This window comes from Gobio gobio (assembly GCF_949357685.1).
Source record: "Gobio gobio genome assembly, chromosome: 3".
Classification (NCBI taxonomy): Eukaryota; Metazoa; Chordata; class Actinopteri; order Cypriniformes; family Gobionidae; genus Gobio; species Gobio gobio.
Genome location: NC_137099.1, coordinates 5,353,136 through 5,370,959, shown reverse-complemented (window position 1 = coordinate 5,370,959; position 17,824 = coordinate 5,353,136). Strand labels below are relative to the sequence as shown.

Here is a 17,824-nt window from a genome sequence, read left to right as displayed (position 1 = left end):
ATATTTATAAAATAGAAATATTTTAAATACATTGTACTAATAATATTAATGTATATTTGATTAAAATAATACAAACATTATATAAATGTAAATATTTGATTCTATACACCTATACATTTTAAATGTGCATATTTGAAGTTTTTTTTTAATATTTATTTAAAAATATTTATAAAATAGAAATATTTTAAATACATTGTACTAATAATATTAATGTATATTTGATTAAAATAATACAAACATTATATAAATGTAAATATTTGATTCTATACACCTATACATTTTAAATGTGCATATTTGAAGTTTTTTTTTAATATTTATTTAAAAATATTTATAAAATAGAAATATTTTAAATACCATTGTACTAATAATATTAATGTATATTTGATTAAAATAATACAAACATTATATAAATGTAAATATTTGATTCTATACACCTATACATTTTAAATGTGCATATTTGAAGTTTTTTTTTAATATTTATTTAAAAATATTTATAAAATAGAAATATTTTAAATACCATTGTACTAATAATATTAATGTATATTTGATTAAAATAATACAAACATTATATAAATGTAAATATTTGATTCTATACACCTATACATTTTAAATGTGCATATTTGAAGTTTTTTTTTAATATTTATTTAAAAATATTTATAAAATAGAAATATTTTAAATACCATTGTACTAATAATATTAATGTATATTTGATTAAAATAATACAAACATTATATAAATGTAAATATTTGATTCTATACACCTATACATTTTAAATGTGCATATTTGAAGTTTTTTTTTAATATTTATTTAAAAATATTTATAAAATAGAAATATTTTAAATACCATTGTACTAATAATATTAATGTATATTTGATTAAAATAATACAAACATTATATAAATGTAAATATTTGATTCTATACACCTATACATTTTAAATGTGCATATTTGAAGTTTTTTTAAATATTTATTTTTAAAATATAATTAAATTAATAATGTAAATATACATTAAATAAATTACATAATATATCGAATTCTAGAGCTTTAATTTTTTTTTTAAATATTTAAAATATATTTAAATAATTAAAAATATATATAATTATATTACTAATGTAAATACACATTAAATATATTACATAAGTAATATAAATATAGAAATCTAGAGATTTAAATTTTAAAATGTGCATATCTGATTTTTACACTCAAAAAAATGCTGGGTTAAAAATGCAGTTTAAGCAAACATTTAACCCAACTGCTGGGTTAAAACGACCCAATTGCAGGGTTAGTCCATTTTCAACCCAACTTGGGTTGTTTTTAACCCAGCATTTTTTAGAGTGTAAAAAATATATATTTTAATACTTTTTTTTTTTAAATAACATATTTAAAACGGCTGTTTTCTATGTGAATGTATGTTAAAATGTAATTTATTCCTGTGATCAAAGCTGAATTTATCATCATTACTCCAGACTTCAGTGCCACATGATCAAGTTTAGCTGATTTTTATATATTAGTTATTGTAATATTGTCATGCATATACAAATATGTAAATTATAAACAGCATATAATATTAAAAATCATTACAAAGAGATTAAATAAATAATTTAAATATATGCAATGCTATCTATATGCATTTATATAATCATAAATATATATATTTTATCGACAGTAAATATCACTATAATAATGTAAATATACAAAATAATGTATTTTTACGAAAATATAAACAAATACATTACATAAATACATAAATATAGAATTCTGAAGCTTTTCCATTTTTTTTTTCATTTCTTAAAAATATTTTAAATACCATTGTACTAATAATATAAATATATATTTGATTAAAATAATACAAACATTATATAAATGTAAATATTTGATTCTATACACCTTCAAAGCTGAATTTATCATCATTACTCCAGTCTTCAGTGTCACATGACCCTTCACAAATCATTCTCATATGAGGATTTGATGCTTAATGAACATTTATGATTATTATCAATACTGAAAAAAGTTGTGCTGCTTCATAATTTGATGCACATAATTGAATTGAATTAATTAATTTGATGACGAAAAAATGTCTTTACTGTCACTTTTGATCAATTTGATGCATCCTTGCTGAATAAAAGTAGCAATGTCTTTCAAAAAACATAATTTTAATGCAATTTTGTGTTAAAATGTCAACTGTGTCAGGCTGATCAATGCATACGGCAGAAACAGCACGAGTATGCTAGTATGCGAGTGGAACACAGCCAGGTCTGTGGATACAGTCAGAACCCGTTCATCCGCTTGCATAACACGGGTTCATTAGAGTCTTTTTCTGCAGGTTTTCAGTTCTTCTGCATGTGGTTGTAAACACCAGAGTAACGTAAACCCGTTCCAAACACCTCAAATCAATAATGTGTGTGTGGGTCGCGCGGCTGATCTTCTGCCTGGTTCAAACACATCTTGAAATGTATTAAAGTAGCAAACAGTACAGATCAGGAACCCTGAGCGCTGAGGAGACATGATGGGAAAGCAAGGCCAGAGAGGATTCACATGCAAGAAGCTACACAGAGCCCGATGACACAGTGGCAATGCAAAGAGCAGCGACTCCGTGTTGTGTGTGACGTAAAGCAGCTCTAACATGTCATTTATTACTGCATTAATAAACCACATCAACAGTTTGACCAGATGTTTCTGTCCTGCTTTATGAAGTACAGACGCTAGACACACTGACCAAACTCCATACACTACTTACTATTGATAAACACAGGGAGCGAGGATTAATCATTTATAAATATATAGACAAATATATATATATATTAGGTATTATACTTTATAAACTTATCAACAGCATATAATATTACTATTATAAATAGATTATAATGTAAATATATGCAGTTATATTTTAGTTTTGATAGTTGATAGTTAGCATTAACATAACTTTTTTATCAACAGTAAGTAAATATCACTATTAATGTATATACATTACAAAAATAAAAACAAATACATTACATAAAATAATATAAATATAGAATTCTAGAGCTCTAAATTTTAAATGTGCATATTTAGATTTTTTTTTCATTTTTAAAAAATATTTAATACTTAAAAAAATACCATTATATTAATAATGTAAATATAATTTATTAAAATAATACATAATTATAGAATATACAAATCTTATTATATAGACTTTTACATTTTAAATGTGCATATCTGAAGTTTTTTATTTTTAATACCTATTTTTTTAGATTTTCTTTTTCATTTTAAAAAAATATTTAATACTTAAAAAAATACCATTATATTAATAATGTAAATATAATTTATTAAAATAATACATAATTATAGAATGCACAAATCTTATTATATAGACTTTTACATTTTAAATGTGCATATCTGAAGTTTTTTATTTTTAATACCTATTTTTTTAAAATATCCCTATATTAATAATGTAAATAAACACATTAAATACGTTACATAAATAATACATATAAATTCTAGAGCATTTAAAAAATATATTTAAAATACCATTATATTAATAATGTAAATATACTTTATTAAAATAATACATAATTCTAGAATGTAAATAATAGTATATAATGTGCACATCTGAAGTTTTTTATTTGAAAAATATATTTTATAAATATTGTTAATACATATATTTAAAATATCATTATATTAATAATGTAAACTTACAATAAATACATAAACATAAATAATAATAGAATTATAATAGAATTCTAGAGCTTACACCCCCCCCCACTTTTTTAAATATTTTACATGTATTTAATATTTAATTCATATAAAATATAATTAATACTTTTTTTTGAGTCAATACATTATTAATGTAAATATACTTTTTTTTTTTAAAATAATACACATTATAGAATAAAAATATTAGATTCTATACACATTTACATTTTAAATGTGCATATCTGGATTGTTTTGTAATATTTTAAATATATATTTTAATACTTATTTTTAAAATATCATTATATTAATAATGCTAATATACATCAATTAATACAAGTATAGAACTCTATAGCTTTAAATATTAAATGTGCAAATCTGATTTCTTTAAAAAATATATATTTTTTAATATTATAAAAATACCATTATATTAATAGTGTAAATACACTTGATTAAAATAATGCATACATTATAGAATGTAAATATTTGATTCTATACACATTTACATTTTAAATGTACATATCTGATTTTTTCCCCATTTTTAAAAATATTTTAACTATATTTAATCATTTTTTAAATCAAAATAATGATTAAAAAAATATTAATATGATATCAAAAATGTCATATTTTTAAAATAAGTCAATATATTATTAATGTAAATATACTTTATTAAAACAAAACTAATTCTACAGATCTTTAAATATTAAAATGTGCATATGTGAAGTTTAAAAAAAATTATATAATTTGATTTAAATAAAATATACATTAAATAATATATAAATGTTTACATTTTAAATGTGTATATCTGAAGTTAAAACAAATATATGTAATTTGATTTAAATAAAATATACATTAAATAATATATAAATGTTTACATTTTAAATGTGCATATCTGTTAAAATATAAAATAATAATTGTACTGCCAGGAACTAAAAGCCACTATAACTCTTTAAAATATTTTAACTATATTTAATCCTTTTTAAAAATCAAAATAATGATTTAAAAAATATTAATATGATATCAATTTTTTTTTTTTTTTTTTTAAAGTCAATATATTATTAATGTAAATATAATTTATTAAAATAATACATACATTATAGAATGTATTAATTCTACGGATCTTTTAATATTAAATGTGCATGTGAAGTTTTAAAAAATAATAAAATTTGATTTAAATAAAATATACATTCAATAATTTATATATGTTTAAATTTTAAATGTGCATATGTGAAGTTTTTTTTTTTTTAATTATATAATTTGATTTAAATAAAATATACATTAAATAATAAATGTGAATAAAAAATAATAAATGTGCATATATGTTCAAATATAAAATATTAATTTTACTGCCAGGAACTAAAAGCCACTAAAACTCTTTATTATTATTATTTTTTGCAGCTACATGTTTACAAACATTATTTTTAAAATCAAATAATTGCAGACAAGCTGAATGCACGCAAGTAAAGCGTTGATAGTAGATGAAAGTTTTGCATTTAGACGAGCGTTATGAAATAAATGTCAGTCTCTGTCCAGGAGGGGGCGCTGCCGCCCTACAGCTGAAGCTGCCGTGAACTCTTCACATCAGACCCAATGGGACGTCCCACTAAACACTGAGTGATCTCAGGCTGTGTTCAGAATGGCATACTAGCATACTGATGTTTTCTAGCATATCTCCTGTATGCAGGGAGCAGCGGATGACGGAAGCCGCAGTATGCAGTGTGTATACTGTGAATAGTATGCATGGGATTCCCGCATTACCTACTACATCTGCTGAAACCTGATGTATGGGTCTGAGGACACCGCATGGGATATGTTTTCCCACAATGCAACGCGCTCCATGTGACGTTTCATCTGCGTGTAGAATTCGGCGTGAGTGAACTGGAGGCGGGGAATAATTATTAATGTAACACTTTTATAAGTACACATATACATGTTAGGGTTAAGTACAAACTAGCTGCGTCCCCGGAAACACTGTGGTTAGTAGCACATGATCTCTACGGCACGTTTCCGACCAATCATCTGCATTTATACAGCGCTTTATACAATACAGATTTCAAAGCAGCGGCACAGGGAAATCATGATGCAAACAGTTCAATGCTTCAAGCTCCAGAAAGAAAACAGAGTTATTGTTCAGCTGAAGATTAGTGTTATGAAATCAGTGGGTTTTTTTTCTTTTCGTTTTTTTATTCCGTTTCTGACTCTGTTTTAATGGTTAAATTACATTTTATTAATCAAAAAGCATGTCTAATTAATTAAATCATGAAACTCAAACAATTTAACAACAATTACATTTTTTTTAGTTTTTTTGGGATGGTTAAATAAAATTGTAATAATCAAAAGGCATGCCTAATTAATTAAAATACAATTTTATGTAACATGTAATTTTTAATAATTGTGTTTTATTTTTACCAAATTCTGTGTTTTCTGTTTTAAGTATTCTGGATTTAATTTTAATGGTCATTTTAATGGTTAAATTACATTTTATTAATCAAAAATCATGTTTAATTAATAAAAAAAAAAAAAAAAAAAAAAAAAATTATATATATATATATATATATATATATATATATATATATATATATATACACACACACACATTTTTTTGCAATTTTTATTTATTTATATGAAATATGAAATTCTTTTTTATTTTTGGCCAGAAATTTTCTGGCAAAAAAATGGAGGCACAAAACATTAATTTAATTTATGTAATGAACTGCTGACAAACAGCTTTACTGCTCAAATTAAAATATGGAAGAAAAATTGTGATTATTACTTAAAAAGTGATGTATTATTAGGGCTAATATTATTATTACATTATACAACAGTAATATATTTCTGTCATAATTTCTTCAGGTTGAACCAAACTTTTATTTTGACGGGTTGCCGTGAAGAGCTTTGAGTTTCTGTGTTTATGATATGCCGGTGGATTTTCTCAAATGAAGCGGGAAATGCTGATGAAGTGATGAAGTTCATGCGTTCACGTCCTCATACAGTGAGACGGCAGAGCGAGCGTCACGCGTGTTTCATCACACAGAACATGCAGGATTCATATTTAAAGTCTTTATGTGCTTTAATATTTACAGACACTAGTCGATATCGGGATTTGATTTAAGTGTACTGACTTGCTTTTTAACTAGTCTAAAAAACTATTTTTTTAGACTAGTTTCTGCTCCAATTTAAGCCATTTAAAGGTGCAGTGTGTACATTTTAGCGGCATCTAGTGGTGAGGTTGCGAATTGCAATCACACACCGCTCACGCCTCCTTTTCAAAGCACGTAGAGAAGCTACGGTGGCCGACACAGGACAAAAATGTCATCGTCTGAGACAGCAGAGAGTGACTAGCGCTCTGTAGAGAAGTTTGTCCGTTTAAGGCCACCGTAGAAACATGGCGGCACAAAATGGCGACTTCACTGTAATGGGACCCGTGGTGTGTGTAGACAGAAACGGCTCAATCTAAGGTAATAAAAAAATAACAGATCATTATACACCACAAAAAAACATAGTTATGTATATTATATTTCACTTCTGTCAATAGATCCTCATGAATATTACACACTGCACCTTTAAATTGTGGAAGGTCAAATTAAGACTTCTTTTAAGACCCGTGGAAATATAGTGTAGAGCAAAAATACTAAAAAAAACTATTTTAAATAGAAAAACATTAATTTCAGCGAATCAACTTGACTTTACACCAACAAACTGAATTTTTATGGGTTGAATCGAGTCGAAAAATTGGACATTTTCACATACAAACGAATGTTTAGCACATATATTTGTAAGGTAACACACCCTGCACTACTCTGGAGCATTGTTGCATATTGTATACTATTTGACACTATTGTTAAAGACTAGTGTGCACTGGGCAGTAAGTTAGTGTGCCATCCGAACACAGCCTCAGTTCAGTAGATTATAACGTGATCTGCTTCAAGCTAAAGTCGTCACCTCAAAGCTGCAGTCAAGCATTTGTTTATGCCTCTCTCTCTCTTTCTCTCTCTCTCGCGCGCGCGCGCGCGCGCGCGCGCTCTCGCGCTGCATAATTAAACTCATGTGTGAGATTAGCGCTTGTGGCGATGACTCAGCGGCCGCTGCTGGTTCTGTCTGTCTGGGTCTGAGACTGACGCAAACACACACACACACACACCAGAGAAAGGCTCTGAAATCCTGCATTAAACCACGGCTGAGAACAAACATCCCCGTCTGAAGACATTTAGTCCGAGAGAAGCATCTGATAAATGCATAGCGGAAATATTCACATTTCGCTTTTGCACATTTCAAGCCAGCATAACATGCTATTTATTGTCTTGATTTAAATTTCCGGCCTTATAGTGAACAAATCAGTGGTGCACGTTATTCTGAAGAACACTAATGTGCTCATAATCTTTCATTCATTTTCAGGCGACGTCATCAAATCCATTTCAAAATCCTGTTTGACAGGGAAATAAGTCGGAAATCTTTTGAAATAAAATGTATAATAATACAATATGTACAACTATATAATTATCAAAATATAAAAAATTATACTATTATTATTATTATTATTATTAATATCATTTTTATTGCTGTTGTTGTTATTATTAATATCTCCGTTTACTTTTATTTCTCTGGGATTTTGACATTACAAATACTTTTTAATACTATTTAATAAAAACATTGTTTTAAATGTATAACTATTACTACTGAGATTCTAATATTTATTTGATTAATATTTAATAATTTAATAACAACACTGTTTTAACAGTATTTTTTAATGAATTATTATTTTATAAATATTAATAAAAATATAAAAATCAAGATTATTTAAAAAAATGAAATCTGAAATATTTTGAAATAAAATAATTAATATATAATATATACTAATATATAATTACCAAATCATTCAAATACTAATATAATTATTATTATCATCCTTGTTATTATTATAATTATTAATACTGTTATTATTTTGTTGTTATTAGTATCTGTTTTATTTTTTCACATTTATTTCTCTTTTGACATTTACAGTATTTAATTCATTAATAATGATAATAACAACAACATTTTAAAATACATTTTATTAATAACATTGTTTTAAATTTATATGTACTACTATTCAGATTATAATATTTATTTTAATAATATTTAATAATTTAATAATAAAAAAAACAGTTTTTAAAATGTACAACTATTACTACTAACATTTTATATTTATTGTAATGATATCTAAATTTAATAACAGTATTTATAAATAATTTATTATTACTATTATTTTATAAATAATTCTTAAATTTTTCATGTTTGACATGGAAATAAGTCAAGATAATTAGAAAATCTGAAATATTTTGAAATAAAATAAATAATATTTAAAAATGTATAATATATACAAATACATAATTACCAAATCATTAAAATACTTATATAAGTTAAATATAAATTAAATATAAATACTATATTTTTAACATCCTTGTTAATATTATAATTATTAATACTGTTATTATTTTTGTTGTTATTAGTATTTCACTTTTTTTTCTCTTGGGTTTTGACATTTACAGTATTTAATTAATTAATAATGATAATAACAACAACAACATTTTAAAACACATTTGAATAATTTATTGATAACATTGTTCTAAAATGTATACGTACTACTAATCAGATTATAATATTTATTTTAATAATGCCATTGTTTTTAAATGTACAACTAAATTTATAATATTTATTTTAATAATGATATTGTTTTTAAATGTACAACTACCACTACTAACATTGAAATATTTATTGTAATAACATTTAAGTTTAATAACAGTATTTTTTAATTAATTATTTTATAAGTATGAATTAATTAAACAAATAAAAATAGTATCACTATTCTTATAATATAAATATTAAATCAATTTAAAATATTATTACTGATAATAATAACAACAACAACAACATTTTAAAATACATAACATTGTTCTAAATTTATATGCACTACTATTCAGATTATAATATTTATTTGAATAATGACATTGTTTTTAAATGTACAACTAAGATTATACAATTATTTTAATAATGATATTGGTTTTTCTCACATGTACAACTACTACTACTAACATTATAATATTTATTGTAATAACTTTTAAGTTTAATAACAGTATTTTATAAATATGAATTAATTAAACAAATAAAAATAGTATCGCTATTATTATAATATAAATATTAAATCAATTTAAAATGTTATTACTGTTATTATTAATAATGAATTTAACAATACTGTACATTTCCAAGCCACAGAAAAATGTCTAAATTGTCTTGCATTATCCAAAGTGTGGCTCTACACTAAATCCTAATGGGTTATGAAAGATATTGTATGATCTTTTAGGTGCAGTACTTGATTCTCCTGCCAGGTGGCGCTGGAGAGCCTTAAACCGCCTGGCAAAAGACCCTCAGGAAACAGGTTCAATTTCACGTGATAAGACTACAAATAACCCTCAACGTCCCAGTTCCTGAGAATATTCAGGCCCCGCGAAAAACAACAGGAAGAGCCGCTCGGTGACAGGAAGGCTCCGTTTAAGAGCGGCGGAAGTGGGAAAGCCCTCAAAGTCTCCTTATGTGACCCCCTGTGCGAACAATAGCAGGGAGCGGTCCGAGTATGCATGACGGGAACTGATTAAAGATCTTTCATAGCATTACAGCACGATTGCAGTCGGACCTCTTGAGGTTCTGTCCATGTGGACAACGTATGAGAACGAGCGGATATCGTCATTTTTAGCGCAAAACTCACCATCCCCAACCCAGAGCGGGAGAATAAGTGGAAATGATTGTGTGTTGTGAGGGGTGTGTGTGTGTGTGTGTGTGTTTCATCAAGATGAGGAAGGATATCTCAACATCAAAATAAAGCAAGGACATGCAGAACAAAACAAGAAAATAATGCAACACAACACAACTACTATTTGCCAATGTGCGAGCTCTGAATAAGCACCGATCCCGTCCGAATGCATGTATTAGATTTTGAGGCAAAGTGCTTATTCAGAGCTCAGGGATTTATGAAAGAAAGCTTTTAAAAGGAGCAAACCTGATTGGCTGGTGCTGTTGTTGCGTAGGGGACACTTGTGGCAGGAGTTGTTGCTGCAGAGACAGTAGCAGGCGTAGCACTGTACATCATGGGTACTTTTTCAGGAAGGGAACCATGGAAGCAATGAACAGGTAGGTGGAGCATTATGGAAACCAATGCAACAGGTTGGTAGGGTTTTTGTAGTTTGTTTTTTGGTTTTGTTGTTTAGCAATGGTGTATATTACAGAGCAGCGAGCCATCGTTAGGTTAAACCAGCAGATGGCATGCAATCACGATGCAAAGCGAGAGAAGCATGGGAAAAATAAAACAAAAACAAAGAGGAAAAAGGCTGATTACAATCACCTCAAGGAAATTTATCAGCATAATCAGTTGTACCCAGAGAAGTGTGGCATGGGCGGTTAGTGCGATCTCGCGCAGATCGGGCGAGGCTTTTAGAGAAGTGTTGATCCTACCGTCTATTATAATAATAATAATTATGATGATCAAGTGGGCTATTTCTCTAGGAAACTGATCAAATTTCCCAATCCATAGTTCACAACACAAGACAATGCCTATTGTTAACAGCCTGATCGCTTCACACTAATACTGTTTCAACACTTTAAGATGAGGAGGATGATAAAAATAATAGCCACTGTGAAAAAATGCGAAATTAATTATCATTTAAAAACATTTATGTAAACATGTAAACATGTAAAACGTGAAAATAGATACTTCAAACTATTGTTAATAATAATCAAATGATAAAATCGCAATAATAATAATGTCACTGTAAAAATTGGCATTTCAAATTCATTCAAATAAAATGAATATAAATGTATAACATTTATAAATAATACATTAAAAAATATAATATAATAAATATATAATAGATAATTGGAACAAATTGATAATCATAATAATAATGTCAAAGTAAAAAAAAATCAAGAATCTATATAAAACATACAGAATTCAGATAACATAATAATAAATGTAAAAATGTGTAATTTATATTAATTTTAAAATGTAAATTATAAAAAGAATATTGCTAGAATACAGCAAAATATTATAAATAACTATAGCAAATTTCTAATTTATATAAATGTATACTATATATAAATAATAAATTCAATGTATTTTATCACATGTCTAAAAATAAATAAATATGTAATATGTTTAATTAATAAATAATTATAGCAAATTTCTAATTTAAATAAATGTATAATATTTATGAATAATAAATCACATAAATGTATAACATTTAATTATTTAAAAAATAAATAATTATAGCAAATGTCCAATTTATATAAATGTATAATATTTATAAATAATAAATTACATATATGTATAATACTTTAGATTCGTCACTGTATTTACAATGAATAAAAAAATTATTGCATAATTGTATAATAGAATAAAAATAGGAACATTTATACAATAGATAATAAAAAATAAATAAATATATAATAAATAATTATAGCAAATTTATAATGTATATAAATGTATATTTACAAATAATAAATTAAATGTATTATACATAAAATGTATACAAATAAATAAATATATATTTAATAAATAATTATAGCAAATGTATAATTATAATAATAATAATGTGACTGTAAAAAAATGGGATTTTAAATAAGACGACAAACTGAATAATATGAAATATAAAATATATTCAGATCATAATAACAATAATAGCCGATGTAAAAAACGTAAATGGAAAAATATGAATGTGTAAAATATATAGAATTACTATAATAATAAAAATAACCGCTGTAAATAATTAATAATGAATTTAAAAATACTGTCAATTGCAAAACCCCAAAGAGAGGAATGTGAATCTTTCAAACACACGGAGCGCTCTTGCAGGTGAACAGAAGCAGAATAAAGCAGATGCACTGGTCAGATTTTATGTGATCGCTTGTGTGACAAAGCTTCAAATCACCTGTAAGAGCGACTGGGGAAACAGACAGACAGACAGACAGACAGACAGACAGACAGGAAGAGGAGGAACCTACCAATGCCGCTAGCAGGAGCCATGCACAGAACTGACCCTGTGACCATGCAGTGAAGAGTGGAGAGAGGTTAATAGGGAAGAAAAACATATTAGACACAGAGCCAGAGATTCAGTATTCAGCATGCAGTACAAATCCAATTAAGCTTGTCATTATAGATCGCTCGCTCCACCGTGTCGTCATTCCGGTAAAAACCTCAGTGTATTCCAGGAAGATAAACTGGATCAATATTCGCAAAGGGCCGCAATGAGAGGAGGACAGGAGCGCAGCGTTGTGAAATTAGAGCGCAGTGTAGGAGAAGAGGAAGAGGGCAACAGGGCAGAGGAGGAACACACACACACACACACACACACACACACACATACACACAAGAGAGAGTCATGCGGTGAGGGAACAGCCACTCCTACGGTTAAAATAGACATACTGCTGTTACAAAAGAGCCAGAGCTGGAGGAGAGGGAGAAGCGGGAGGACGGCTAAAAGGAAACACAACCACCATGTGGGTGTGTGATGACAAAATACACCTACGAGGGATTAGACTCGCTCAAGACCCTCCGCACAGAGAGAGTTTATTCTGTGTTTATTGATATAAAAATACTGCAGTAGATACGCCTACAGGTGAAGAGAGACCGTAGGTGGATTATACTGCTACTGTTTACTGTGATTCATGCTTTATCAGACATTAATCCACTCATATTTAACGCTATCAGCATCAGCAAATCTTTTCAAATGATCAACATAATAATAATAAAACAATAGTAGTACTACTACTGATAATATGTGTAATCAGTTGAAAAGATTAATACAGGTAATAAAGGTTACCTTTGTTTTAAAATAATTAAAATGTTCTGTAAAATATAATAACTGTTTATTTTGATTAATCACAATTATTTTGTTTTAAAATAATTATATGTTATTAATATTCATTTAAATTAATTATAATATTTTAATGTTTTTCAGACATGTTAATCTTGTGTAAATATTATAAAATATAATATTAAAATGTTCGGCAGGCGATATATCGGCCATGAAAATTAATCACACAATATTTAAGTAAATTTTATGTATTATTTATTTTTTTATATGCTTTGGCAACATTGTGATACACAGTCACGCTAATAAAACTAATTTGAATAGATTTTTTATTAATATCTATTTATATATATATATATAAATATAAAAAATATATATCTTATAAAAAAAACATTTAAAAAGGTGCAAATGGCTAAATATTGTCTGATTCATTTTCATATTAATATTGATATTATATTTTATAATATTTACCCAAGATTTACATGTCTGAAAAACATTAAAATATTATAATTAATTATATATATATATATATATATATATATATATATATATATATATATATATATATATATATATATATATATATATATATGATAATTAATTATAATCATTTAATGTTTTTACAAAAATTCTTTATGTATTTATATATATTATTTAAAAAATAATTTCAGCAATTTCATAGTGATAGACAATATATCACCGTGTTTATTTAAATTAATTACAAATATCTGGTTGTCAAATATTGTATATAATATAAATATAAAATATTTTTGCAATTTTGTAGCGATCGATATATCGGCCAGGCTACATTTGCACTAGATGATGCACAATTTTAAGTATTTTAAGTGTATTTTGTGCACATCATAATCGTTCATAATCCAAAAAATTGCATTATGCATGTATATTACAGCATTATGTGTTGGCCAATATTGATGCGAGTCAGATATATAATCTGACGTTGTACAGATCAAAGCGCTTTATTTTCAATCTATGGCCGGCTATGATTTTTAGATCAAAGAACCTCATACTTCCATTAACGCCCTCGAAACAGCGTGTCTTGTTAAAAAACGATCCCTCGAAGTTATGCATTAGTATTCCGTGCACTCGGTGCATGCAAAAGGGACAAACGCGACGTCACGCCGGGATTGGAGGAGAGGAGAAGGGTGTGACGTTCAGAGGGTGATTAATACGAAGCAGTGTGTGTGTGTGTGTGTGTGTGTTCTCACCTGTGGGAAAGAACGCAGCGGTGGGCTGCTGGAGCTGTGCGTTGGCCAAAGCCTGTTGGTAGTGCAAGACACTGGGGTTGAAGAGAGTACTGGCCCCGTTACTCTTTTCTAGTGCTGGTCTCTTTGGTAGGGGCTGCAGGACTCCATGGGGGAACGCCTGAGCGCGGCCACACGTGAAAGAGAAGACATGCGTGAGTCAAACGGAGGTTGGCACGCATCCACGTACACAAATATCAATGCACAAAGTTGACTCGAAGCTGCATCGCTCCGTTTTACAGCACAAGGAGGCACTTATATGTTTACTAGGCTTCCTTCAATAATTACCACACACATTCATGGTAACATTTCTACATACATGTACTTGGTGACTTTTACTGTTTCTATCAAAACAAAGAAGCCAAATTAAAAAAGTCTGTGAGTTGCTACAGTACATTAAAAAAGCTACATGCAAAGCAAAAGGTGAAAGGTCATAGTACCAGATCTACAGATGCCTCGAGGGGTCGCTTCATTGCTTTGGCAGTCGACTGAGTCTTTTAATAGCAGGCAGCGAGCACATGATGGCAGTGGGCCAATGGGATTCAAGCGTATTAACATACAGGTAACAGCAAGCAGAGGTGCATCATGGGGACAGCATTGCATTGTGGATAGGTGAGAAGGAAAAAAAACAAAAACAAAAATAATCTGAATGCAGTATACCACATACAAAACAATAGGCATGCACATAAACGAAAAAACTCGTCTCAAAGAAACATATCGCTACGTTCTGAATTAGTACGAAAGCAAAAAGCATCTACAGTACCTGTGTGTTAAAAGCGTCACAAATCAAGAGTCTCACCGTTTACCACTCAAAAAGTCAAATGGGATTGGAGATATTAGTGTTATGAAAGCTCTCGGGATCATCTTTAGCAGTAAATCAATGGAGAACAGACACTGCATAAAACACACCCGCGCGCCCGATATCCGGCTCGTCTGTGCGCGGGGCGGATTCCAATCAAGTGAATGTCAGGTAGGCATTTCTTTTCAGGGACGCTTGGTTCGGTCGCTCAATAGCGAGGCTACGTTAACTTAGCCGTCTGCGTGATTGCTAATTAAGACCGGGATAGGGTACAAACCGCAGCGGAGCGTGCATCTGCCAATGGAAAACGCACGGCTCTCATTGGCCGCTTTTAACATGCGCCGTGACATTTACCACCACTTAGCAAAAAATTAATAAATAAAAGGGGGAGAAATGCCTTCCTTGACATTCACATCCGTCACAATATGTTGCAATTCCTTACCAACTAGTGGATTAAAATGACTCTCTACATATAAAGCGTAAAGGTCACGCGAACCAATGCGAGTGATCACAGAATGTGGAGCTCTGTTTATTCTTATATGTTTGAGAGTTTATCGTGGTATCAGATGTGGCCCATGTTTATATTAATACTAGCCCTAATCTATCTCCTCGCTAATACAACGCCATGCAAAAAGCACTGGTAAGAAGAAGTACAGACGTGGCTCAATGGAATGACGGGCAGCAAAATATTTAGTAAAAGAAAACAGGACGCTTGAAATGAGATGGCCATGCACACAAAAAAATGCTTCAAATCAGAATATATCCACACACAAGAAAAAACTAGGATGTTGAATGGAAAAGAAAAAAATGCATTTGTTCTTCTTTATAGTATAGTCACAGATTACAGCGAATGAGCTGTACGAGGGAAAGGTAATGCACGGGAACATTTTATTACTCTCTCCAAGCTCTGCTCATAAACCTAGTGTGCCGCATTGCTGTCTGCACCTTCACCCCTATATAGTGCACTACGCAGATAACGCTTGTTAAGAGTCTCTTAACGTATTATATTGATTTTAGTGGTACTTTCTGTCCTTTTATGAAGTCTTGATTGTAGTAGAAATAGCTTTCATGCTTGATTGTTCCAAAAAACACATTATTTTTCATTATTACAGCACCTCTCTCCCCAGTCTGCCGTTTTCGATGAAGCCCCGCCTTCCGAAATACGAAATGTGCTGTGATTGGTTAGCTGGCCCTGTGTGTAGTGATTGGTTCTGCTGAGCACTTGTTCGGGAAATGTCACGCCCCTTACCATACCAATGTGAGATCTTTTGGACTAACACATTAGATACTATAGCACTGCGGTGACCACCCGTCCCGCCCTTGAGTTGTACCCAGGGCCTGAAAGTAACTTTTTTGACCACCTGCCACAGTGACTTTTTACCAGCCATTGACCTTTTTTTTTTCTCCTCGACATTTCGCCTGTTCACGTGCTTGTCCGGATTTTTTGTGTGTTGTAAATATAATTTATTCTGAAAAAATATATTCACAACAGTGTTTAATCAGCTTTGACATATTTCAATCTGCATATCTTTGATATTTTTACCTTTTATAAATTAAATTTGAATAATAAGACACTGTAGGGCTGTTACCAATCAAATGAAATAATTTACACTGAAAAATGACAACTGCATTAAAAAAAATGTTATGAGATTGTTTTAAATATTTTTGAATATACAAATAAGAAAAGTTGTTTAAACATGAAAGTAAACCACCAGTAGGTGGCAGCATGTGACCGTTTTAATGAGTGAGTCATTGAGTCGATTCGTTCAAACGGCTGATTCATTCAAGAATGAGGCAGTCGTTTATGGATAGGTCATTGAATCTTTGATATAAACGATTCATTCAAAGTGCTGAATCATTCAGTAACATTAATTTCTCCTCGAGAGGCTGCGCGAGCGTCAACAGTGCAACATTGTTACCGTCAGTTTATTATACATTAGGCTATATTTTATTATCCACTATCGATCGCCACTCTTACGCTAAATTAATGCAGAATCATTCTTGCAGTTTGTTGATTCCCTAGTTTTTTGTTATTGATGTTTTAATCTGTCTAGTAAAATTCTCTTTCACTTGCCCCTTCAAAAATCCACTTGTCCCACAAACATTGTTCTTTAACTTGTAAGAATACACATTTAAGTGCTGTCAAGTTATTAACGAAATCAATTTAAGTAATAACAACAATTACAATATACATTTTTAAAAAATATTTGTATTGACTGATGTCCCGTGTCACAGACAGTCATAGCCTACTGACTGC

The 17,824-nt window shown here is 28.9% G+C and overlaps 1 protein-coding gene across 5 annotated transcripts in view; it reads right to left on the bottom strand.

Annotated features, from left to right (window-relative positions):
- mbnl2 (muscleblind-like splicing regulator 2) overlaps positions 1 to 17,824 on the bottom strand; it is a 127,644-nt gene that overhangs the window by 5,605 nt on the left and 104,215 nt on the right. The window contains exons 6-9 of one of the 5 annotated variants that reach the window (XM_079812360.1): positions 15,209 to 15,262; positions 14,733 to 14,889; positions 10,701 to 10,795; positions 5,426 to 5,545 (exon numbers count right to left, since the gene is read on the bottom strand). In XM_079812360.1, coding sequence (XP_079668486.1) covers positions 5,429 to 5,545; positions 10,701 to 10,795; positions 14,733 to 14,889; positions 15,209 to 15,262 — 423 coding nt within the window. In that variant the 3' untranslated portion in view covers positions 5,426 to 5,428. The remainder of the gene's footprint in view (positions 1 to 5,425; positions 5,546 to 10,700; positions 10,796 to 14,732; positions 14,890 to 15,208; positions 15,263 to 17,824) is intronic. The other 4 variants (XM_079812359.1, XM_079812362.1, XM_079812363.1 and 1 more) reach the window with 4 other exon arrangements.